At 52.0% G+C, this 24,132-nt stretch overlaps 1 protein-coding gene across 6 annotated transcripts; it reads right to left on the bottom strand.

The window, feature by feature from the left end:
- On the bottom strand, positions 1 to 23,074 carry EIF3B (eukaryotic translation initiation factor 3 subunit B). Of its 6 annotated transcripts, none has more exons than XM_019947357.3 (19): positions 21,992 to 23,065; positions 17,437 to 17,629; positions 15,390 to 15,509; positions 15,029 to 15,086; positions 14,712 to 14,840; positions 14,149 to 14,306; positions 13,216 to 13,347; positions 13,067 to 13,133; positions 12,631 to 12,677; positions 11,169 to 11,379; positions 9,455 to 9,527; positions 8,482 to 8,604; positions 6,906 to 6,984; positions 6,013 to 6,151; positions 3,991 to 4,116; positions 3,389 to 3,466; positions 2,936 to 3,044; positions 2,348 to 2,466; positions 1 to 954 (listed from the first exon to the last, which is right to left on the bottom strand). In XM_019947357.3, exons 1-18 carry the CDS (start codon positions 22,404 to 22,406, stop codon positions 2,363 to 2,365), a joined length of 2,361 nt encoding a protein of 786 aa, XP_019802916.1. In that variant the 5' UTR covers positions 22,407 to 23,065; the 3' UTR covers positions 1 to 954; positions 2,348 to 2,362. The 6 variants fall into 6 exon arrangements, with proteins under 6 accessions (XP_019802916.1, XP_019802917.1, XP_019802918.1 ...); XM_019947358.3 differs by lacking the exon at positions 1 to 954 and adding an exon at positions 983 to 1,424 and having other exon boundaries at positions 21,992 to 23,066; XM_019947359.3 differs by lacking the exon at positions 1 to 954 and adding an exon at positions 983 to 1,410 and having other exon boundaries at positions 3,997 to 4,116.
- Positions 23,075 to 24,132: the final 1,058 nt, after the last annotated feature.

The raw sequence follows: 24,132 nt of genomic DNA, 5'->3' as shown, positions 1-24,132 counted from the left end.
ATTGCTTAAGAAATTTTTATTCACAAACTATGTAAAAGTTACAACTAGCCCGTTTAAAACAGTGAAAAGTTAATCTTTCAAAAGCTCTGTTAAAAATCTGTTCACGTGGTAGAGCCATGTGCCTTTTCCTCCTTACTGCCAAGGAATTAGAAAAACTAGGTCTCGACACAGTGAAGTTTAAAGAACGTGAAAGGAAACAGGAATTGCTGTGACTCTGAGGGGGCGCGAGGATGAGCTACACGGCAGGATGAGGGGCCGCAGAGGAAGCCCAGGCCCCGAGAGAGGAAGAACGCGAAGCGCCGGCTCACACGGGCGAGGCCAGGTAGCGGGGCCGCTGCCGGTCGAGGCCGCTCCGCACCAGCCGGCCGAGCCGCGGGGGCAGACGTTTGCCTGTCCTGCCCCGCAAGGCCGTCTTAGGTCTGTCCACCGTACACAGAGGTCACGGCTGTGAGCTCCAAGCGCACCTGTTCCGTGCTTCGCTGCTTTTTAAACTAAGCTTCAGGTTCCAGGAGAGAAAAGAGACAGAGGTGGAAGAAGCTGCCGTTTCACAAGGCACCGAAGGCAGCAGGACACTGCAGGTGAAAACGAGCTGAGTTACCTGGATTTGCTCACTCCCTCCTCCGCGGGGGAAAGAGTTAAATATTCAAACAGGACCACGTACTAGTGGCTAAAGTGACAACTGTCCATGGAAGTCTTCAAACCTGTGTAGCTGAGGAAAAGGCTAAAGGGTTCTTTCTCATCAGGTGAACCACAAGCACAGGAAACAAAAAATTGAAAAAGAAGAAACTGTGTTTGGGCTGACGCATCACTTTTCAAAGCTCAGCTGCAGAGCAGGACACCCCGAGGGAGGCTGACGGCCCCTCCTGGCCTCTCGAGCGCAGCGCGGGATGCACTGAGCCCAGCGGCGGCTGCTACTGTGGCAGACGGGAGAAGCATGAAGGTCAAGGCCGCTATCTACGTTCAAAGACAGGAGAAAGACAGCTTTTTCATATAGGTTTGCTTTTATTTCCACGTTCAGCCTGTTGAGAGAACCTGTCACAACCTGAATGGCGGGGGACGCGCTGGTGCCCCAAGCGGCTTCCCTGCTGGCGGCCAGGGAGCCCTGGAGGGACCCCGCACGGCTGTGGATGGCGCTGGCCATGTGAGGCAGGGCCCAGTCTTCGGTGCAATTAGAAACCCAGCGAAAGAAAACTGAGAGCAGCGCTGGCAAACCTCCCCCACCCTGGGTACCAGGGGCTGAAAGGCACAGCGACGTATGGAGACGGCGAGTCCCAGGCGCGGCCACAGCCCGGGCGAGAGAAAGCGCAGGTGAAAAGTCAGGAGTGGGCAGGCTTTCCGCAAAAGGATGACCTCGGTTCCAGCACAACACACGGTGACGCTGCAACAAGGGGACACTGTCCGCTCGCTGTCCTGTAAGAAGGGAACTACATCAGGTGGTCAGCAGCGGCCTCGGCCCCAGGCGAGCACACGTGGTGAGCGCACGGCACACGTCCTTAGGAAGCAGGAGGGACCACGCCGGCCCGGCGCCTGCAGACGAGCAGCAGCCTGGACGCGGAGCCCCCGGCCCTGCTCTCCCCGCCGCGGAGGCAGCACGGCCGGACACCGAGGCACACGGAGCCCCGGGCCTCCTCTCCCCCCACACATGTCCGCTCTGAGGTCCAGAGCCGCCACGTCTTTTCTCTGTTATTGAAGCCTGCGTTCCGGCCGTACCTGACGGGGTTTTTTTTTTTTTTTGCAGTACACGGGTCTCTCACTGTTGTGGCCTCTCCCGTTGCGGAGCACAGGCTCCGGACGCGCAGGCTCAGCGGGCATGGCTCACGGGCCCAGCCGCTCCGCGGCATGTGGGATCTTCCCGGACCGGGGCACGAACCCGTGTCCCCTGCATCAGCAGGCGGACTCTCAACCACTGAGCCACCAGGGTAGCCCCCACCTGATGGGGTTTTGGAGGCTCCTGTCTCAGACCAACCAGGGACGGACCAGAACGGGTGCTGCGGCTGGTGAGGCCCACCTTTCTGCTGGACACCCTGAGGCCTTCGCCCAGCAAAGCCCCCCTCCTCTTCCCCAGGCAACAACCACCAGTGCCTGCCCCAGCCCTCCTCTCACCCATGGCCAAGGCCTGCTGGATTTTACGGGAGCATGAGGCCCAGAGCTCTCAGATGCAAGGCTCCGAACACCCAGGGTCTGCACTGGACCCCTCACAGCTCACAGGCAAGGACGTGGCTAACCCTGAGTACCGGCAACTGGGCTTCACTCAGCGCCTTACATGAGCTGCCTTCTGACTTGCGGGAGAGCAGACCAGGAATGAAGTGCAAACAGGACACCGTGTGCTCCCCGTCTCAAGGCTCACCACAGTGCTCCCGGATCACTCCTGGTTTCCAAGAGGAATAATTTCTTCGGTGACAAAAAACTCGATGGTCTCCTCCTCCCAGTCGTCCACGTTGCTGTCCAGCTCGTCAGTGTCCACACCTGCAGGGGGCGGCGGGGGTGTGTGTGTCACACCGTGTGCAGATGTGGGGCGAAAAGTTGTGAAACACATTCACACACACGCGCGCGCGCGCCCCGCACCCACCAAGAGGCCGATGTGAACACAGCAAGGTCCCCTGCAAAGAAAGGACTATGGCCTTGGCCTGCAGGCAGCAAGAACCTCTCAGTGCTTTTCAAGAGTCTTTTAAAGATTCCCTTTAAGATACTCTTAAAGAGAGAATTCCCTGGCGCCCAGTGTTCGGGACTCGGTGCCCTCACTGCCAGGGCCTGGGTTCAATCCCTGGGCAGGGAACTAAGATACCGCAAGCCACAGTCTTCTTTGAAAGATTCTTTTTAAGAATCTTTAGGCAACACGTGATGTTTTCTGAAAACTCTGGGAAATTAAGATAAAAAAAGGAAAAACACTTCAACCACACGCTTTGAAGAGTGTATCTTTGGCTGACAAAGTTACCTCCTCGCAACTCTAGCCGTGCGTTTTTCTGCTCCATATAGAGTTCTTGAGCCATTTTCCGGTATTTTCGGAAATCTTCCATCATGGTTCGTCTTCTCTCCACTAATTCCTGTGGGTAGAGTTGCGGAGAACTTACAGAACTAACAACTCGCATCGCTGTCATAATTTTGCTCAACCCAAATGAAAATGAAAGCACGGTCAGCAGTAGGCCCACCTGACGGGATGACATAAGGACTCTACAGACACTCTCGGGGCAGGAAAGCTGGGACCTCCGCTCGCTGCCTTCTGCCTCTAACGTGGCCCGTACCACCCGCCAGCCACCCGAGGGCCACAGTTGGGCCCCGGTGGCACAGAGCCGCCCCCGCCAGTCTGTCCCCATGGCCTGGCGCTGGCCTTCTCTGCCATGAGGGGATGACCCTTGGCACCTCCCTCAGGCCTGGGGACAAGGCTAACCTTTGAGGCTTTGGATTGGCTCAAACGGTCCTTCTGTTCAAAGATCTTGGAGTATTTCTTCAGATCCTTTTTAATTTGCTGAAACAAAGACAAGTCACTCAGGATTTACACATTCAAAGCAAGAACCACAAATGTAATCCTCAGAGCTGCCAACGTGGAACGACTTCCTCAATGATGAGCAAAGCGTGGCCTCCGAGACTGCTCAAACGCAGCGTCCGCACGTCGGCGGCCTGTCCTCCTTCCCTGGGATTTACACGCTCCCTTAGCTCTGTACTGATACCATCAGCGTGTTTCTCCATCACTACGTAAATCCCAGCAGGACTTTTTAATTGCCCCTGCCACCTTTCTCATCCCGCCCCAGTTTGTGCGAACTCCCTGGAACGGTACCGACGTGGCCTTAACGTGAAAATCTGTTTCCGCTCTGAAGCTACTCTTTTCCTTTTGGTTCTTGAGTCGTTCTGCGTCTCTTCACAGGGTCCCCCATAAATGTCACGTTTCTACTCCTCACTCGTTATCACCCTAACGGTAACAGGAAGCAGCAGCTGCTTCTTTCAGCGTCCGTCGCCCCCACGTGCCTACACCTGACGAAGACACAACCAGACCTTGACCTGGTCCTGGCTCAGGAGGGTCGGGGGCCGAGGCCTCCACAGCAGCTGGCAGAAGCGGTCTTTGCTGTTCTTCTGCAGAAGGCGGCCTTGGAAAGTCCACAGCCAATAGGCATTGTCCACCTGGAAGAGAGCAGAGGCCCCCGCTGAGCTGCCCCCTGCACCACGTTACACCAGGAGGCAGAGGCCCTGGAATCCTTAGTGCTGACGGAAGTGACAAAATTAACCATTACGTTCAACAACTGTTCGGGAGCCAATAATTTGCCAAACAACGTCGTTGGCATTTGGGAGACACCTAAACTCATGTACCTGACGGACAGTGCAGCGTGCGCAGCAGCGAGGAACAGGGCTAACAAAGCAGAAATCAACCACGTCACCAAACACGGCTCCGCTGGATAAAGGAGGCAGTGCCACAAGCTACGCTCTGGTGACTCCCGCTGCAGACAGCACTCGGGGAGCAGCTAACGCCGCGTGGTCAGCCGTCTAAAAGGTTTGTAAAGTGTCAGGGTAGGCCTCACGGAGGCGACCTCTGAACAAACTCGACACGGGCATGGTCCACATATCCTGATCCGAACGCAAGGATTATTACTCAAGACGCTGTTTCCAGTGACATTTGCAAAGCCCGTGTTCCTAAAACTTCATCACTTCGTTAAACAGAATTGCCCTAATTGGTCTGTAAACATGCACGAGCTGGTTCAACTGTCAATACCTCAATCAATAACAACAGTCAGTAAAGACAAGGCAGAGTCCTCAGCAAGTTGAACCACCAGCTGAGAACACTGAACGTGTGAACCAGACGCTACAGAGCGTGATCTGTACGGACACAAATGCTGAGCCCTGCAAACCTCAGGCTATGCATCTCTCCTGAGGCCCCAGAGGATATGGGCCTCTCCCCAGAGAAGTGCCTGTGCACAGACAGCTTCATGCCCTTTCAGGGAGGCCCCAGGCCGACAAGCCCGCTCACTGGCGGTGCCACACCTGCTCCTGCGATCACAGAATCCTGTTTCTACCTCCACTGACACATCCTCAAATCTTTTGCTAAAGACAGAGACGATGATGTTTTCAAGAAGTTAAAAACAGAAACGGCAAACGTTTTCTCACAGCCCAATTCAGACAGCAAATCCTGACTGAAGGCTGAGCAGTTTCAGATGCTGGGAACACAGCTCAGAACAGGAGAAAAGGCCCTTGTCCTTGCAAAGTTCCATGCCAGCGGGAAAAGGGGACAAGGACCTCGTAACAACGGCTGAGGTGAGCGCCTGTCATTGGGCACCATGGAACACAGAGCGGGGTGAGAGGACGCGGGGACCGGGCGGGGAGCGGAGCCTCTGCGGACGCACGCTTGGTGACACCTGAATGGCAGGAAGCACAGCACCTACGTGAGCTGACATTCCAGGGAGGGGACGCACGCAAAGGCCACGAGGCGGGAGCGAGCACGGGCGCTCGGGGTCAGCGTGGCCTCCACTCAGGAAACGCGCGCAGCCAAAGGCTGTGCCGTCAGAGGCCGCTGCACAGAGGACCTAACGGGCTGGGTGACCAAGTACTGACGGTCCGAAGCAGGAAGCCCTCAAGAGGGAAATACTGTGCTGGGAAAACACGTGCGAACCAGAAGAGACCCACCCTCCACCGGGGAGCCGCGCAGCGAGCAGCTGGTTTAGCCCCGCAGTGCGGTGGGTGGGCGCTAACTGAGGCGGGAAGCGGCACCACCTGACTCCCACTCCACAAGCCTTCTGGCTGCAGCGGCACATGTGGGCGGCCCGGCTCCGACTGGAGCGACTGAGACGCGCTCTAACTTAGGAAGAGAGATGAAACAATGCCGCCCTGTTCGTGGAAAAGGCTGGCTGCCCTCGGGGCTCTGGGGAGAGGGGTTCTGGGCGGCCTGGGCCGGGCCCGGAGCTCAAGTGGGTCAACCGCATCGCCCGCCGGGATGAGACGCAGGCGGGGAGGTGATGCGATGCCACGCTGGGCGCGCTCCCCCACGGCCCGGTCCACGTGGCACCGAGGCTCCCCGGGTCCCCGTACCTTGTGGCTCCACCAGGACACGGAGGTGATGACGTAGCGCCCAGTCGGATCCCACTCGACGTCGGAGGCCATGTAGTGCTCCGCGATATTCATGACCGTACAGTCCGAAGTGTCAACGAAGGCCAAGGCGCCGTTCATACTGGGGAACAGACAGCACGGTGGGCCTTCTCCAGGAGCCGTGTGTGTGCCCGCCCCCGGCTCCAGGGTGAGGGTACAGGCCAGACTCGGGAGCCCGGGGTCCCCTAACCACCACCTCATCACCGACGTGGAAATAATCACAGCGATGACCTCGTAAGGATGTTGGGACTGAGGATGTACAGGGCACACGAGCACCGTCGTGTCTGCTGTGATGATTCTCAGAGGGAAGGCTGTCTGAGGCCAGGCCTCCAAAGCCACGGCAAGAAGCACCTACGCTGAGACGGGGTGTCCTGCCGCTCGGAGGCAGGCGCCGCACACGTCCCGCTGGAAACAGCACTAAGGGGGGAGCGGGCGAGGGTAACGCCCAGGTCCTCGTGGTCGCACCAACCAGAGGACAAGACGGGCTCGCGGCCTGACTGAACATCCTGCCTACAAGGAGACACGGACCTTACAACATGGTAACGGGATCGCCAGCAAGAGGTCCTGCGTAACCACGCAGACCTGTCCTCCAGGCCCGCGGCGAAAGCGCCTGCGGCCAGGCCGTTTTAATCTGCCTGGTCTTGGCCTGCGTCTGGGGAGCAGGATGGAGACGCCACACAGCGCTTCACCCAAACGGGCCGACCCTTTTGTGGGAGAACCCGTCCACCGCATCTGCGCAGAACCAGCATCGCTACCTTCAGAACCAGGGCGCGGGCCCGGGGCCAGGGTCTCTGCACAGCCCACACCAAAGCCCCCCGCATCAGACAGAAACCCACCTCCGCAGACCAGCCAACACAACGAACTGCCCTTGGGGGCTCCAGAAGATGGTGTTGGCCTGCTGCTTATCAAACATCTCTGAAAGGAAAGAAAGTGTCAGAGGTCAGCCTGCAGCAGACGGGAGGACCGGCAGTGGGCTCTCGCTGCGCCCCACGGGTGTATACACCACAACTCTATGGAGGTACCACACCTGTTGGCTACCTGTGAAAACAGGTCAGAAAATCACCTTCAGTACACCTCAAATTATGACCCAGTTAAAAAGAAAAAAAAAAAGAAGAAAGGGCAGGGGGGATTCTGAAGCTGCAATACTATCTTAAATAACATTTTACGTTCAAAACAAGGTACCTGACAATGTAACTGGATGGGAGACTCCACTTACGGTTAGTGTTATCACAGGGACTCAACACCAGGGTGAGGAATCCAGTTTTCATCAGATTCTCAGAGGCATGCGACCCCGAAAAGCCTAAACTCCACCCTCTAGTGACTCACGCCTTTCTAACTAACAAGCTGTTCAGCTCCGTCATCTCTCCAAGCCACTCACTTCCTGAAGGGCTAGAGCCAGGCCCTCGCCCTGGGGGTCTCCACTCAGGAGGAAGGAGCGGGGCGCGGAGGGGGGCAGACTGGTGAGGCAGCATCACCCTGAGCGGGGGCGGCACGACTCTCGGACCAAGACGAAGCAAAGAGAACGCTGCTGGCAGGCGTGCCCTACAGTCCCCACCACGAGGAGGCCGGGAGTGCGTGCGACGACCCCGACACGGACCCTTCGGGGGGGCAGGGCCGCGGGGCACTCGGAAGGCAGAGGCGCTCATGTACTTGCTCTTTTATAACCTACTTGGTAACGAGAGACCGTGAAGTCTTCAGCTGCCCCTACTTCCTTTCATAACGCAGGGAATTAATAACAGTCAATTTTGTGGTAGACAGCCAACTGATAACACCACGAAAGGATTCTACCACAAATACTGCTAAACTTCAGGAAGTGAACCTGATTTACAGAAATCTCTCAGGAAGAGCTCTTCCCAGGGCACAGGAGTCCCTGTCAGGTACTGGGATGACCCCCCTGCCTTTGTGGCAAGAAGCCCTGGGTGAGGTTCGGGGAGCGTGGGGCGAGCACACCCTGAGGGCGCCTCACCCTTGAGGTGGGTGCAAGAGGCCTCCCCCCTCAGTCCTCACAACGAGAAACGCTGAGGCAGCGAACGAGGACCCGCCTTGAGTTCGGCACTAAGGACCCAGGACAGGAGAGCAAGGAGCGGGAGCCCCGGTGCTGTCCAGGCGGGGCGAGGAGCCTGTCCTGAGGGGGGACAGGGCTTCCAGGCGGAGCAGACCGAGGGCGGGCATGTGACCCAAGCCCAGAGCGGGCAGCTGCAGCCACAAGAGGAGAGGCTAGGACTCCGGAACAGTGAAGTACAGGGGCCCCGCGGGAGTGCAGAGAAGGCCCATCCTTCACAACAAACTCCCTCTGGGGCCATCACCACCGCCACCGGCCCACGTGACCCTCCGCACCTGTCCCACCAAGCGCTCTGCGCGGAGCGACGACCGAGCTCTGTCCCGAGAGTCGGGCGCAAGCCACCTACTTACTGATGAGCTCGATCTTGCCATTGTTCTTCACGTGGTAGAAAGACACCGATATCCGAGGAGCTTCCCCATGCAGCACAGCAAACTTACTCCCGTTTGGCTCCCAGGCGAAGGCTATGATGGGTTCTAAGACCGGGAAGAAGGGTGAGCTCCTTTTGGTCACTTAGGAACAGAACGTTCTTGACCAGTTAAAGTTATTCAACCAGAGAAATGCCCCAAATTCTTAAATTCATTCAAAGGACCAGAGAGCAGCACAGAAGCAAAGGCAGCGCGCTGCACCTGTGTGGAGCCGCCCGGCCAGCAGGGACAGCACCCTGCGCCCCGCCCCGTCCTGCCGCAGGGGTGGGGAGGGGCAGGCCAGGGGCAGTGCAGCCTGTGGACAAACCCTCCCCACACTCCTCGCCGCGGCCCTGGGCGCAAGGGCTCACGCGCTTCTCTACCCAGGCAGCGCGGCCACTTCACCCCCTTCCCCTCCTCCTCTCCCCAGCAAAACAGAAAATACAGCCTAAATTTTCCACCTAAAGACAGAAACACAGCATCTGAAGTTTCCATGAGTCCAAAGAAACCCACCAAAAAAAACAAAACACCTCTATTAAACTGAGAACTTTCACACGTAAGAGCACAAGTCCTTCGGCTGCCGTCACTGGGCATGTGATGAAGGCCTGCCCTTCACACTCTCTCCCAAGTGTGGAAAATGGTGAGAACCCCTGTTCCTCTGCTATATAAGCAGTTCGCGTGGTGTGGAAAAACAGGAGGCATCACTTCACTTGGCAACTGGAAAAGCTAAGAGACTGAAGCTGGAAAGGACAACACCCTAAACACGTGCGTGTTTTGTAACTTAGAGCCAGGTGCCGTTCACTGTGAATCAGGTTCCGAGTCTCGGCCATTCTACCTGGGCCATGAATTCACACAGAGCTTTATACGCGTGACAGCACACAGGTGAACTCAACCACAGGACAATGACAATGGGACTTGCCTTTCATTTCGACCACATCGACAGGCACCTGTTTTTCTCTCATTCGGAAAATTTCAAAATTTGTGACAACACCCTGTGTAAAAAAAAGAAAAGGAAAGGGGTAACATTCTGGAAACTGAAAGCATGAGGAAGACAGGGCAATTTAAGAATTTAATGAAAGATTAAACATATACTCCTGGTAAAGACATATGACTATCTGTAGTGATTAAAATGATGAAACAAGAACTCTCAAAAGCTGATGGAGGGGGACTTCCCTGGTGGCACAGTGGTTGAGAATCCGCCTGCCAATGCAGGGGACACAGGTTCGAGCCCTGGTCCAGGAAGATCCCACATGCCGCGGAGCAACTAAGCCCGTGCACCACAACTACTGAGCCTGTGCTCTGGAACCCGTGAGCCACAACTACTGAGCCCGTGTGCCGCAACTACTAAAGCCCACATGTCTAGAGCCCGTGCTCCGCAACAAGAGAAGCCACCGCAATGAGAAGCCCGCGCACCGCAACAAGAGTAGCCCCCGCTCGCCACAACTAGAGAAAGCCTGTGCACAGCAATGAAGACCCAACGCAGCCTAAATAAATAAATTTATTTAAAAAAAAAAAAAAAAGCTGATGGAGGTAGAAACTAGTACAGTCTCTGGAGAACTATTGGATCCCACCGCCCCCAACCCAGATTCTATTCAAGACCTGCCCGAAAGGTCATCTCAAGCACAGACAGGTCCAAGAATACACATCGCAGCTGCAGTGCCATAAAGGCCCACTGACTAGGGCTGATCCAACTATTTCAAAACAGCAGAACATCCTGCAGCGCGCTTCAAGATGCACTCGTGTAAAAAGTGGGCGCTGTGTTATTCACAACAGCCGAAAGGTGGAAACTCCCCAAGTGTCCATCAACAGCTGAATGGATCAACATGACGCAATTCAATGGCCGCTGCTCAGCCACAAATGTAATGAGGGACAGGCACATGCACAACCTGGATGAGCCTTGAACAAACGTTTAGTGAAGGAAGCCAGATACAAACGGCCATAGAGTGTGCGACTCCATTCACATGAAATGTCCAGAAGAGGGAAATCCAGAGAGACGGGAAGCAAGAAAGCAGATTAGAGGATGTCAGGAATGGCGGTGACTGCTGATGGGTGTGGAGTTCCTTTTGGGGGTGATGGAAAGGTTCTGGAATTAAGACAGCGGTAACTTGTACAACTGTGTGAATGCAATAAAATCCAGTAGCTGTACAGTTAAAAGAACTTTTTTTTGGTAAAAGGAAGAGGAATATTTCCATTAGAAGGAAAAAAATCATGCAATTTTTTGGATAAGTTCAATATTAACTGATGCAAACCAACAGAGAGTGTGGATGCAGAACTGCGTCAAGCATGCTACCCTGTGTTTAAAGAGAAACTCTAAAAGGAAACAACCTACTCACTTTAACTCCTTCAGTGAAGGAAGGTGGGTGCCTAGAGATTTCCCTGTGTTCTCTTGTGAACGCTAACCTACGTCAACTCTAAACTACATGAATGTTACCACCCACTCAAAGTTTTACAGAAAAACATGACACTCCTCAGCTGGAATATGACAACACCTCTAGCTATGACACACCAGCTAACTTTCGGTGTTAGGTGGGTGTGAAAATAAGTCATGAGTTTGAACCAAAAAATCCATTAACACCCTCCGAACAGAACTGAGCTGTAGAAGGAATGACCCCTGCCCACTGGCATCCACTTACCTGGGTACCTTTCGGAGTCCTATCTACTTTAACACACAAGTAGTCTCCGTTTTTCTGCCAATGTAGCTTGCAGTCCACAACGTTAAATAGATTCCTAACTCTGATCTCTTGTCTGGTAGGAAGCTGCATCAGCGTTACCCTGGCTGGAATATCCTTATCTTCAGGCACCCAAAAGGCTATTATGTTACCACCGGGAGACCAGGAGAAGTCTCTGCAGAACAAAGAAAATGAAATGCTTCCAAGGACTGGCTAAGAAATGGTGAGAGCGGGGAACAAGAGACCTCGTTCTCTGTGTGAAAGCTCAGCGGTGGCGCAGGTACCCCAAGAACACCAGCAGCAGCCAGCGCTCACCAGCATGGGCTCCGGCCCCAGAACAACTCGGGGGCTTTGTAGACACACTGTGCCGTCAGGAGAGAGACAGGTGCTGATAATACCACCCACTGTCGCACAGGGGTCACAGGATTCAATCCCCAAGCTCTGAAACCCCACTCAAACTCTTAACCACGAGGCAAGTAAAATAAACTTTAGGCCGATGGACCCAGCTACATGATTTCTGAAGATTCGTTAAGGGGCTAAAGGGGGAAAACCCCAAATCAAAACATATAAGAGGATTAAAGAAGAATTAGTGCAATTCTCGCTACTGCAAAAATTACCCTAAAAAGCGCTGTAACGAACAATCCACGAGCTCCTACCTGTGAAGAGCACCTTTACTTTTGCATTTTACTGAGAATTAATGCCCAGTTTTACTTTTAATTAGAAGCCATCGTTTTGCCCAAGAATGTAAACATAAAAATAAGAAGAAGCGTGAATGTCCTTGCACTGGTGATACTTCACTGCCCCCAGAGATTTCAGGTAAATAAAAACGTGCCTCCAGGGCTTCCCTGGTGGCGCAGTGGTTGAGAGTCCGCCTGCCGATGCAGGGGACATGGGTTCGTGCCCCGGTCCGGGAAGATCCCACGTGCCGCGGAGCGGCTGGGCCCATGAGTCATGGCCGCTGAGCCTGTGCATCCGGAGCCTGTGCTCCACAACGGGAGAGGCCACAACAGTGAGAGGCCCGCGTACTGCAAAAACAACAACAACAACAACAACAAAAAAAATGCCTCCTCATTGACAGAGAAAACCAGCTGCAGTTCACTGAGGCCACGCAAACCCCATGGCACAGACCACCAGAGAGACACAGAGACTTTCAACTAAGTGGAGATCCCTCTTCCTCAAAGACTGCGCCCCCAAGTCTCTGGTTCCAAGGCAGAACCACGAAAGGAAGGAGGCCCTCAAGAGGCCCCTACGTGCAGGAACGGGGAATGCTGACGGGGGCCGCCAACACACAGTGCGTGGCAGCAGGCACAAGCCTGCCGTGACACCCTGGCACTAGGGTGACAAAGCACCAGCGTTCTCTGCAACTGTGCAGGGGCCGAGCGCTGGAGGAGGGAGGCAAAAGCCACATGCCAAGAGATTCGCTTACTTTATGCCAGAGATCTTCAAGCTCTTCTTGTCCAAAAGACCCATAGACTGTGGAAAAACAAGGTTACAATGGAGTTAAACCATGCCAATGTCTCAGTGGTTCACACAACCTTTTACAATGTGAGCTTGCCGAGGGAGCAGTGTAAGCAGAGGGTGACAGATCACAATGGAACAATTCACGCACAGCAGCAAAGTACACATCTCCAGAGCCCATTTCACCAACTCCCATCCTTAACCCCCTGCGGCAGCAGAAGCGGGGGCTGGCAGATTCAAGACCCAAATCCAGGTCCCGAGCAACTGAAAGGCACAGAACTAGTCTCTCTCCCTTCTGGCTGCACCACAAATTAAGGGAAAACACTGCGTCCTTGAGAAGCTACTGGAGCTGACAAGCAACTGACGGGGCAGCTCACTTTCAGATAATCAAATAAATCACTTACAGGAGTTTCATAGATGCTGAGAGTATCGAGTGTCATTCTGGCAAAGAATTTACCATCGTGGCTCCACCTAGAAAGAAGAACAGAGCCAGACTCATCGACGAAGAAAAGGCCGCAGAGAGGTCACCACTGGCTACCACAGGTCCACTTACTTAAAAATAGGCCAATGGGCCGAGCTTTCACAGTGAAAACCTCTCTTCTTCTGCCCGGTAAGGATGTCCCAGATGATGATGGCCTGAGGGTCATCCTGAGTGTCCATCAGGGGGCTAAAAGTCACCAGGTACCTGCAACAGAGGGGACACCTCCTCATCTCCTGCACGCTTCCACGTCCTCTCATGTGAAGGTCACAGCTGTGTGGGTGTGGCGAGGACCTGTCCACGCCTCCGCTCCAGAAGGAGACACTCCAGGCACAAGCGAGGCCGCCAGAACAGCAGCCGAGACCCGTGGAAGCAGCACTTCCTCCAACCCCAGGCTCTCCCGACCCTGTCCTCCCGCCTGGAGACCCCGCTCGAAATACGGAGCAGAGCCACTGTGGCACAGACCATTCATCCTGCTCGGCACCAGGGTGCTCCAAGGGTCACCTCAAAATGCTTCCCTGAGTAAAGCAATTATACTCCAATAAAGATGTTAAAAAAAAGTTTCCCTGATAAAACCAGGACAGGGAATGATCCAACAGATTACAAACAAAAGTCGGCTGTGTGCACGAGCGGAATGAGAGATGTGGAATTCTCATACTTTCTCTTCCTTGGATTTTAATTAAGACAACAAGGTAAAGAGAACAGATGGTCACGTGCAGTATCCACAGGGGACTGGTTCCAGGCCCCCCCGCGGTCGATACCAAAGTCAGCAGATACGCAAGTCCCTTATGCAAGATGATGTAGTTTATGCAGATGTGTGGAGAAAGGAAACAATAAAGCAAATGCAACAAAATACTAACTGGAGAATTGCGGTCAGAGCACACGGAGTCCTCTGGACTCTTACTATAATATTTCGATTCTAACTTTAAAATTACTGCAGAATAAAGCTTGAAAAAATTGCCCATAGAAGGCTGGCACGACTCCATTTGCAATTTTCGAACAGCTTACCTTTCACAAGGTGAGAAGTCAATAAGCTGAACCCCTTGGTGGCTGAATCTCTGAATTTGTTTGAATTTCTCTCCCCCCCAAAGAGCAATGCCTCGCTGATGAAAGGTCGCCAGGTAGGTGCCCTTAGGAGACCAACGCACGTACGTCTCCGTCCATCTCTGTGGAAAGAATCAGTGCCGATGTTAACACAACAAAACGCCGAACACGAAGAGTCCGCCGAACACGAAGAGTCCAAAGTCTACAACAAATACACTCCTCAAGCTTTTAGCTGAACACACAAGAAGCCTAACCACTTCTTAGGACGCCTTTCAAAGCTGGAAGAATAGAAGTTGTTCTCAGAGGCGTAACCTCAAAGCACGTGACACTCACCTGCTCTTATACCAAGCTCCTCTTTTCTTTTGCCGTGTGGCTTTCGGGATCTTAGTTCCCTGACCAGGGATCCAACTCGGGCCCTTGGCAGTGAAAGCGCAAGTCCTAACCACTGGACTGCCAGGGAATTCCCACCAAACTCCTCTTTGTTAAGGAAACATGAGGTAAGTCCCCACACGGCAGCAAATACCCACCGCTCTCTCTTCAATGGAGACCGGATCCTTGACGTCATTCCAGAATATGGAAGTGCGGTCTCCACTCTCAAATATCACACTGTACTGATCTCTGCATTCTGCCTCTTCAAGCCAATAACGTAAGTTTCCCTAGAAACAGAACCAAAGGCAAGGGATTTAAAACATTTCATTAATTTTAACCAAAGAATACATAACTGTTGCTCTTAAGAGACTTGACCAGTTCAGTCAGCAGCTTTAACTCCTAAGGAATACATCACTTCAAGCCAAGAGGCTAGCCACCATTTCTTGCCATTACGTATAGATTTTATACAACATACCAGGTCTTTGAAAGGTTGTTTCTCTGGAATATCCCATTCATCACTGATAGTCATGTACCTGGAAGAGAAGCAACACGATGATGATTACAAGGTTGAGTGGTTCTCAACCCCAGGCAGTACTGCACCCCTGCCCTCCCCGCAGAGGGAAAGGACAAGGTTTTGATTGGTCACAACCGGTGAGGGGACGCTGGTGGTCAGGGGGTGCTACTGGCCAGGGATGCGAAATGGTCCTGCAGTGGTCTGATGGGAGGATGCAGCTACCGAGAAGACCACTAAGCACCCAGTGCCCCCGGGGCAGAACCGTCTGGCCGTTCGTGCTCAGGAAAATGCCCAGGTTCTCCTGGGCTGAGTCAGAACTCACTTGTCAAAGTCGGTGAAGAGGTTGACTCTGAACGTGTGCTGCTTGTCGAGCTTGTAGCCATCGGCGTTTTTCACAGCATCCAAAGCGTGGGCAGGGGATGCATATTCCAGGAAAATATACCTGAATTGAGAAAGAGGGCAACTTGCACAAGTGCAGACGTGAAGATCAGGCAGGGCACGCTCAACACACCCAGCCCTCCACAGGGCTCGCACCCGCCACGAGTATCCGAGACCTGTCTTCCCGCCGTGTCCCGGAGGCAGTCAGATCCCTAGCAGAACAGTTCTAAACATGAACAAAATCCTAGCAAAGATCCAAAGTCTCTAAGTACACGATCAGAAATTATAGAACAGCTAATTAACCAGAATGTTCCTTACCTCGACTACGGTAATGGTTTTATGGGTGTATACATACACCAAAACTTATGAAATTGTACACTTTAGAACTATCCAATTTTACTGTGTCAAGTACCTTTCAACAAAACTGTTTAAAGAGACATGGATAGTATCCGATTTTACTGTATGTCAAGTACCTTTCAACAAAACTATTTAAAAAAACATGGGTAGTCTAATACTGTGTATTACAGGCAAAATTACAAAGGCTCTCAGAGAATGTTTCATTATAACAAAAATAACACAAGCAACTGCTCAAAAAAAGGTTATCCTTCCACCTAGTTCCTGAAATAGAAAAAGTATGAAGCACTGCCTGCATGTGATAATTTTTTTAAGAAATTAAAACTATTCTAGGTAGTTTCCAAAATTTGAAATAAAAAAAAATTAAGTTTATACCACCTTCTCATTCCTGTCCCATAAAAGACAATTTTGCCTGGACCCAGAGGCTGATGTTTTTATGAAATTTTAACGGTGAAAGTCTGACAAGTTTGTGGAGCAACAAACAGAACTCTCATCCCTGCTGGTCGAGCGTAAACTGGTAGCGACACTCAGGCATAATCGGGGATTGGCCAGTGGCTCTGAAGAGGGACACTTCATGCAGCCCAAACCCTCTCTTGTGTTCAGAAGAGGACAGACACTAGGCTGTTCCTAGCCGCTGTTCAAAACAGTCAACCCATGGGAACGGACAGCGGCCATACGATATGACAGAGCACAGAGCATTCACAAGGAGGAGACTAGAATTACACTCACCAGCACAAAAACCTAGTATTGAACTTAAAGAGCAAACTGCAAGACGCATACCTCATGCTACCATTTTTAAAAGATACAGGGACTTCCCTGGTGGCGCAGTGGTTAAGAATCCGCCTGCCAATGCGGAGGACACGGGCTCGAGCCCTGGTCCGGGAAGATCCCACGTGCCATGGAGCAGCTAAGCCCGTGCGCCACAACTACTGAGCCTGCGCTCTAGAGACCATGAGCCACAACTATTGAGCCCGCGTGCCACAACTACTGAGCCCACGTGTCTGGAGCCCGTGCTATGCAACAAGAGAAGCCACTGCAATAAGAAGCCTGCACACCGCAACGAAGATTAGCCCCTGCTTGCCGCAACTAGAGAAAGCCCACGCGCAGCAGCGAAGACCCAACGCAAAGATAAATAAATACATTTAAAAATAAATAAAAGATACAGTATTTCAGGTGATGCCACAAAAAAGTTACCACGGAATGACACAATGTCTCCTAGATTCTAAGTATCTCCATTTCAGAGATGACAAATGTGGGAAAAAAGCACATCTTAGAATCAATAAAATACCACGTCAAATTTTCCTGAAATCTCGCCAACTTTCAGATCTGTCGGTCCCTTTACCCAGGATGTATATTGTCTCAATAACTGTTCAATGAAGAAGAGATCAAGGTCTGATTTCTTAAAGCATAGCGGCCACCTTGTAATACCTAATTCAAGAACCACACTGCATCTCCTTCTCCCTCCCTCCAATGACCCCGAGGACCATGGGCGGCCTGGATAAATGCGACCAAAGTGCCAAAGGGAGGCCATGCTCCCGCATTCACAGTGCGCTCCTGAGCACACGACCATCTTCACGGTGTCTGTCAGCTACCAAGAAAACACAAGTGACACTTCCGTGCTGGAGAACATGACTCACCCTTTTGTCCTTCCATCCTCCTCTGGATAAAAATCATTTGTGATTTTCCCAAACTTGGAAAAGATCTTATGGATGACGTTTTTGAGTTTCTCCAGACGGTCAGGTCCCACTTGAGGAACATTGTCGACCACAATCACGGAATCGATTCCATCTGCTTCCTGTGGCCGATCTTTGAGTACATCTCCCAGTAATTCTGTACAAGTGAAAGATTTGTCGAATGACTTTTTTTGACCAAGTTAATGCACTAGGTTAGCACACTGAACAAGTTTCCAAAAAGCAAAAAGTGAATAATCTAAATGCTTTCACTGTGAGCAAAAGAAATCAGAGCCCTGGCTTGACTCAAAATTTAAACTGGAAAGAATTAGAAATATTGTAACTCTTTACACTCCCACCAACAGTCAAGATATGTCAACTGACTTCTGGCAATAATGGAAGATTTTAAATGAATTTTTTCAAAGAGGTTTTAATAATGAAGAAGGCAAAAAAGAGGATGGCCTTTCACCAGAAATCAGAGAAACCCCGAAGTGAGCTAGGAATGGCCTTCTCTGACCCACTGCCATCACAAATTCACCACCAGGCACTGTCTTCAGTTTACAGCAAAACAAACTCATCGCCCTATGTTCTTTACGTGAAACGGCCTTGTTTGCAAACAACACGGGACTGAGAATGGTACTTCAACCAGGTGACTACAGACTAGAGAAGCTCAGGAAAGCAAGCAAACAGGGATGCATCTTACAGGCGATGGTGTCTCCAGTTCGACGAAATACCTCGCAGTATCACCGGGAGACACCAGCCATACAGACATTAAATTGTAAACGCTTAGAACAGTGCTTGGAACACAGTAAGCAACATCAACTCACTCTCATAACTTCAGTCCAAAGCTCAAAACCTATTATGTTCATGCCACCCGCTTTTAAAATTAAGATCAAAGAACCCAAATCTTAAGTGTTCAAACTTCTCAGAATTGCTTCATTTCCATAAAATGGTCAGCAAGAGTAAGAGAAAAAGAAGAAAAGATAGGTGTAAAACGAACTAGGAAATAGAAACACAGAGGAATCAATGCAAACAGGTCTGCGAAGCCAACTGGAGGCCTACTGTTTTCCGGGCGATTCAGTGTCATCTGGGGCTGCCCGCTGCAATCTTATCCGAGGCCTGGCTCAGGCTTGGAGTCCTTTTGACCCTAACGCCCCAGCACCAACAGAAATGCCGGACTGGCTGCTGCAGATGGGCTCTCGGAGGGTAAGTGGAGTATCAGATGAAAAAAGCAAACCCTCCTCTTTTTAACACAAATTCTGTACAAATCCTAATCCCAGTTAGTTAGCCAGCTTGTCTAGAAAGCTATAAGATTACAAGGCACCGTGTTAGGAGCTAGAACAGAAAGACATCTTTAAGGTTGCCATCAAAGCACACTCACCACACGAAACTACGCTGGTAATACAGACCTTCCTGATTTACAGTGGGGTTACTTCCTGATAAACCCACTTACACACCACTGTAATCCAAACCATCACAACTTGGGGACTGTCTGTACAGGCAAAATGAGTGCACAAGGTAATCTTTAAACAACAGCTGAGGAACAATGGCTTGTTACTCAGGTATCTATGTGTCTGGAACCTAATCATCACTCTAATTTCTGCACGATACTCAAGTATTTCAACATGCCATACAGGACACATGTCAGAAAATATTCTTTGTTGTATTTCATTTTCAAAACTTTAGATGAATTTTCTTCACTTTTGTGTTAAAAAGGTTAAGAGGTCTTCAAAAAAGAAAAAAAGTCCTTTAATTTCCAGAGGCAAGCCCTGTTATAAACGATCTCTAATTAAACTTCAACACCTTTAACGAATGATACTGAAAATGTTACCTTGGATAAAAGAATTGCCAGTTAAATTTCAATGAAGCTAAAATTTAGGCCAAGCAAAAAGGAGAAAGAAGAGAAGAGACAGATTAGGTCATCGCATCTTCCCTGCAGAGACTGAAGTCAAACCCTTGGGTTCCTTTTAAAGCTGACGTACCGAACAGTGACAAGGCCTGTTATGCCTGACCCAAACTTACAAACATAAAAAGCTCAGCTTTTCTACAAACTGTGTCTGGTTTAGAAGAACCCACCCACACACCCTTAAGGGAATAAGCATAGTGACTACACAGGAAGAAACACACTTCCTTCATCATTACCAGCCCACACAGTCAGGTTCCCACTCTGACTACAGGGAATAAAGAAAGAAACAGTTCTCAAGACTAAGTAGCAAAGAAGACACTTAGTTAAAACCATTATCACATATTTGCTTGACCAAGCACCAAAGGCAGTTGAAAAATTAAACTGATTAAGGTGCAACTGTGCAGGCTTCCCTGGTGGCGCAGAGGTTGAGAATCCGCCTGCCAATGCAGGGGACACGGGTTGGAGCCCTGGTCCGGGAAGATCCCACATGCTGCGGAGCAACTAAGCCTGCGCACCACAACTACTGAGCCTGCGCTCTAGAACCCGTGAGCCACAACTACTGAGCCCACATGCCACAACTACTGAAGCCTGTGCACCTAGAGCCCGTGCTCCGCAACAAGAGGAGCCACCGCAATGGGAAGCCCACGCACCGCAACTAGAGAAAGCCCGCGTGTAGCAACGAAGACCCAACGCAGCCAAAAATAAAATAAATTAATTAAAAAAAAAAAAGATGCAACTGTGTGAGAGTTCACCTGTCTCAAAGAGGAAGGAGGCAAGACAACGGCACTGGGGCTGCGGCACCTACGAGAGGGCTCGTCATGAGACTCAGCCCATTTTCAAAAGAACCAACATCTTGAGCATCACTTTCTGACCCTACAGGGCAGTTCTCGTGTACCAGAAAACATATGTGAGCTACTGGCCTCAAGAAAACTGACAGCTTGCTCAGTCTTTGCTCCTCAGGACCAGGAGACTCACAGGTCACTCTGGCAAAATATCAGGATGACAAGGGCTTCCAAAGGCCCTCCCAGCAGTCACCTAGCCTGAATGGCCTGTGCTCACGTCAGTATCCTGTCACACATCGGAAGTCACGTACTAGAAATCTTGTGTAAATTAGGTGTGCTCAAATAATGCTTAAAAAAAATTAGTTGTGAATAAACACCTAAGGGCTCAAAATAGGGTTTAAAATCAAAACTCAAATTTTAAAATAGAAGATAAATTGGTGTGGTAAGAAAAGAACACTGGTCTAGGCTGGGGGGTGGGGGAAAGGGGGTGAGCCCAGAAACACAGCCTCTCTGTCAATTCCCAGCAACCTACTCCACAGGGAACACATTTTCTTACAGGTGAAGGGCTTTGACTGGATCAGCGGCTCCCAAGTCCTCACTAGCTTGTGGAGCCTTTCCTGCTTTTCAGGCCGAAATGTTTTTTGTCTCATGAAATAAAGACAACAGTGACAATAACAGGTAGCCCTTTAAAATTATGTTTCAAATAAGTCAAATCATTATGCAGTACACTGCAAACTTATACAGTGCTGTACATCAATTACACCTCAGTAAAACTGGAAGGAAAAAAAACCAAAAGCATTTGATAAAAATTTAAAAAATAAATTTATCTTTCAAAGGCAAACAACTCTGTTGGTTCTCTAAACCTTCTTTATCGTTTTATGTGATATCCTTTATTATTCTGACTCATTCTCAGAGTGATCAGACACATCTCCAAAAAAGCTAACTTTAAGCGGTAACATCTTATCTTCCTGGTGTATAGTTGGCTACCTCTGTGGTGTCTAATTCATTTTTCCCATTTTATTATAAGGTGGTCAATATGCAGAGGAATCCACTTATGTGCTCCCAGCCTGGAAAGATAAAATGGCTAAAAACAAACATAAAAACAAATGAGATGAGCCATCATCAGAAGTCACCTTAGGAGACAGGCTCTCTCAGGCAAAAAGCAGAAATAATGCATGTAAGTCGAACCAAGGCAAAGAGAAAGGCAAAGTAAGCGATAATCAATCCTACAGCTCGAGAAAATTATTTGCCAACAGAAGGATGACGGTATGCCTACAGACTTGGGAAAAGAGAGACACAAACAGGAATCGGGCAGAGCCGGCCTCAAACTGTCCTCCTAAGGAACTCTCTGGGGGTAGACGCTGCTGTGGGACACCGGGGGCAAAGGAACCCAGCTTGGCCACCCTGTTCTCCCCACTCCCGAGGGACAGCGTCCATCCACCCCTAAGGAGTCGGCACCGAGTCAGTCTCAGGCCTCTGACAAGTCTGGCGGGTCACTCGGGGCACCCAGACTGCAGACGAAGAACTGTCACCCGAGACCGTGCAGCACATGGAGTGTCCAGCTCGGCTCGACCCTAATGGCCACACCACTGCACACTCGACCACGGCTCCCGCGTGCACGCCGTCTGCCTTCACCACCCTCCAAACTCCAGGCTGCAGTGCCAGTGGCTGGTTCCCCAAGTTGTCTCCACCCTGCCCTTCTCTTCTTTTGGAGAAAACAAGATCCAGGCGCTCACGGAAACCTTCCCTACGTGGGGGCGACAGGCAGAGGGCGGGCACCCCTCCCGCGTTCGAGGATCGGGAACTTCGGCGCAGACCGGCCCCGCCGCCTCACCTTCCTCGCTCACGTCCTCCACGAAGTCCTCGGGGTCGCTGAAGGAGGGCTCGTCCGCGCCGCCGTTCTCCGCCGCGCCGCCTGGCTCCCCGCCCGATCCCTCGGACCCGGTCTCGGACGCAGAGTCCCGCGCCTGCCCCGCCGGGGCCTCGCCCGCGGCCGGGGTGGGGGGATCCTCGGGCGGCGGCGGGGACACGCCGTGGGTCGCGTCGGCCTTCTCCTCCCCGTCCGCCGCGGGCTCGGCCGGCAGATCAGGCCCCGGCCCAGCCTCCTCGTCCTCGCCGCCCGCCGCCTCCTGCGCGCCGGGCCGCGCCGGCTCCTCTCCCGGCGGCGGCTCGGCGGTCGGCTGCTGCTGCCCGATCTCGGCCCGCTGCTCGGCCGCCTCTGGCGCCGCCACGTTCTCCGCGTCCTGCATGGCCCTTCGCTGCCGCCTCGCCGGGCCTCGTCGCGCTTCCGACTCTCCCAGGCCGCACCGCGCGCCTACCGCCGGGCCATGTGCGTGCGGCGGGGCGCCCAAGGGGATAGGGGGGCGCCCACGCCTTGCTGCCTCCCCGCGCGCCCAGAAAACCTCACAGGGCAAAAATATGCCCACCAGCGATTCCGACAGCGCCCCTGTGACAAGTGCGTGCTCCACTCTAATCACCACACTTGCTTCGGTCAATCTACAAACTGTTTGGGAACTACGCTACCCCACCTAAAGTAGCAGATGGTTCCTCCAACATGGCAGCCACTCCCTTCCTTCTCCCGTCGGGCCCCGCGATAAAGGAATAAACTATTTGTGAAGCCGCAGGGAGGTACCAGAAATCATCTCAGTAAACGGAAGTGCGTGAAAATATCATTTACTTAAAAATTGATACTAGAGGAAACTGTAAGTTCAACAAACTATTTTGGTTAGGATATCTTAGTCTTTCACCAAATATTTCAACTTACGTTACTAAGTTCCCCCTCCACATGTCGGCTTTTAGACTCGTCTACTGACTGGGCAAAAGAATGGGCGATTCCAAAACACAAACGGAATTCCTGGAGAGCCAGAGAAGGCTAAGGCTACTAGAGGGACGACTGCCTGGCGCAATACAAAAATGAATGAGAGGTGCTTTAATCACTTACGCCCAAGCTCACCGCGGCGGCTGTAATTCCGCCTTTCCCCATTCTGATGGTCACCGTGGTTCGGCCCGCGCGGGCTTCCGCCCCCCAGACGCGCGAGCGTGCGGACCACGGGGGCGGGGCGGGGGCGGGGCCAACCGCAGGCGCGTGGAGAGGGGTGTGACCAGCGACGGGTGCAGGGCGGGAGGGCGTGGCCGGCGTGGCCGGCGAGGCCCGCGCTCACAGGTGTCGCAGTACCTGAGCCGCAGGGGCGCAGCGACTCTGGCTTTGGTTTGCTCCGTCCGGAAGGTATTCTGTGTTTGTATTTTGTTTTTTGCCGAGCATGAGGGCCACCGCTCAGTGTAAATGCTTTAATCTTTCTAAAAAAGAACGCGGTGGCTGCTGGGGGAGGCGGAATGGGAGTTAGGATTTAATGGGGACAGAGTTTCGTTTTGGGAAGATGGATAGTGGGTGACGGTTGCACAACAGTGTGGATGTACTTAATGCCTCTGGACTCTACACTGAAAAATGGCTAAAGTTGTAAATGGAATGTTGGGTATATTTTACCACAGTGGAAAGGAAAAAAAGAAAAGAACCAGGGTTCTTAGGTTGCCTACCTTTGGGTTTGAATCCTCCCCGTCTTCCTTTCTCCTTTGTAACTGTGGGCAGGCCCCTTGGTCTCTCTGCCTCAGATTCCCCACCTGTAAAATGAGGGGTAGCCCGTTTTATGTGCGTGGCCCGTGGACCAGCTTCCCAAAGGCAAACTAATTTTCCTGGCTGTCAAAGTTATCCTCCTAATTTCTAGCTTCACCTGCAGTTTTCTTAGATCGTTGGGCTCTGCCAGCCGTTTTCTTCTAGAAGGTGCTATTGGTGACAAATCAATGAATAAGAAGTGGATATTGGGCTTCCCTGGTGGCACAGTGGTTGAGAATCTCCCTGCCAATGCAGGGGACACGGGTTTGAGCCCTGGTCTGGGAAGATCCCACATGCCGCGGAGCAACTGGGCCCGTGAGCCACAACTACTGAGCCTATGTGTCTGGAGCCTGTGCTCCGCAACA

Source organism: Tursiops truncatus, chromosome 15, assembly GCF_011762595.2.
Source record: "Tursiops truncatus isolate mTurTru1 chromosome 15, mTurTru1.mat.Y, whole genome shotgun sequence".
Taxonomy (NCBI): domain Eukaryota; kingdom Metazoa; phylum Chordata; class Mammalia; order Artiodactyla; family Delphinidae; genus Tursiops; species Tursiops truncatus.
Note: the sequence above shows the minus strand (reverse complement) of the source record. Positions and strands in the feature narration are given on the sequence as shown.

Bases quoted from the DNA above. Each gene is read 5' to 3' on its own strand.
- EIF3B (XM_019947358.3), bottom strand. From the start codon at position 22,406: ATGCAGGACGCGGAGAACGTGGCGGCGCCAGAGGCGGCCGAGCAGCGG. The intron at 14,841-15,028 runs GTATGTTGTATA...TTCTGTTTCTAG, and splicing joins AACAACCTTTCAAAGACCTG to GGAAACTTACGTTATTGGCT. The intron at 13,134-13,215 runs GTAAGTGGACCT...TCTTCTTTCTAG, and splicing joins GCCCATTGGCCTATTTTTAA to GTGGAGCCACGATGGTAAAT.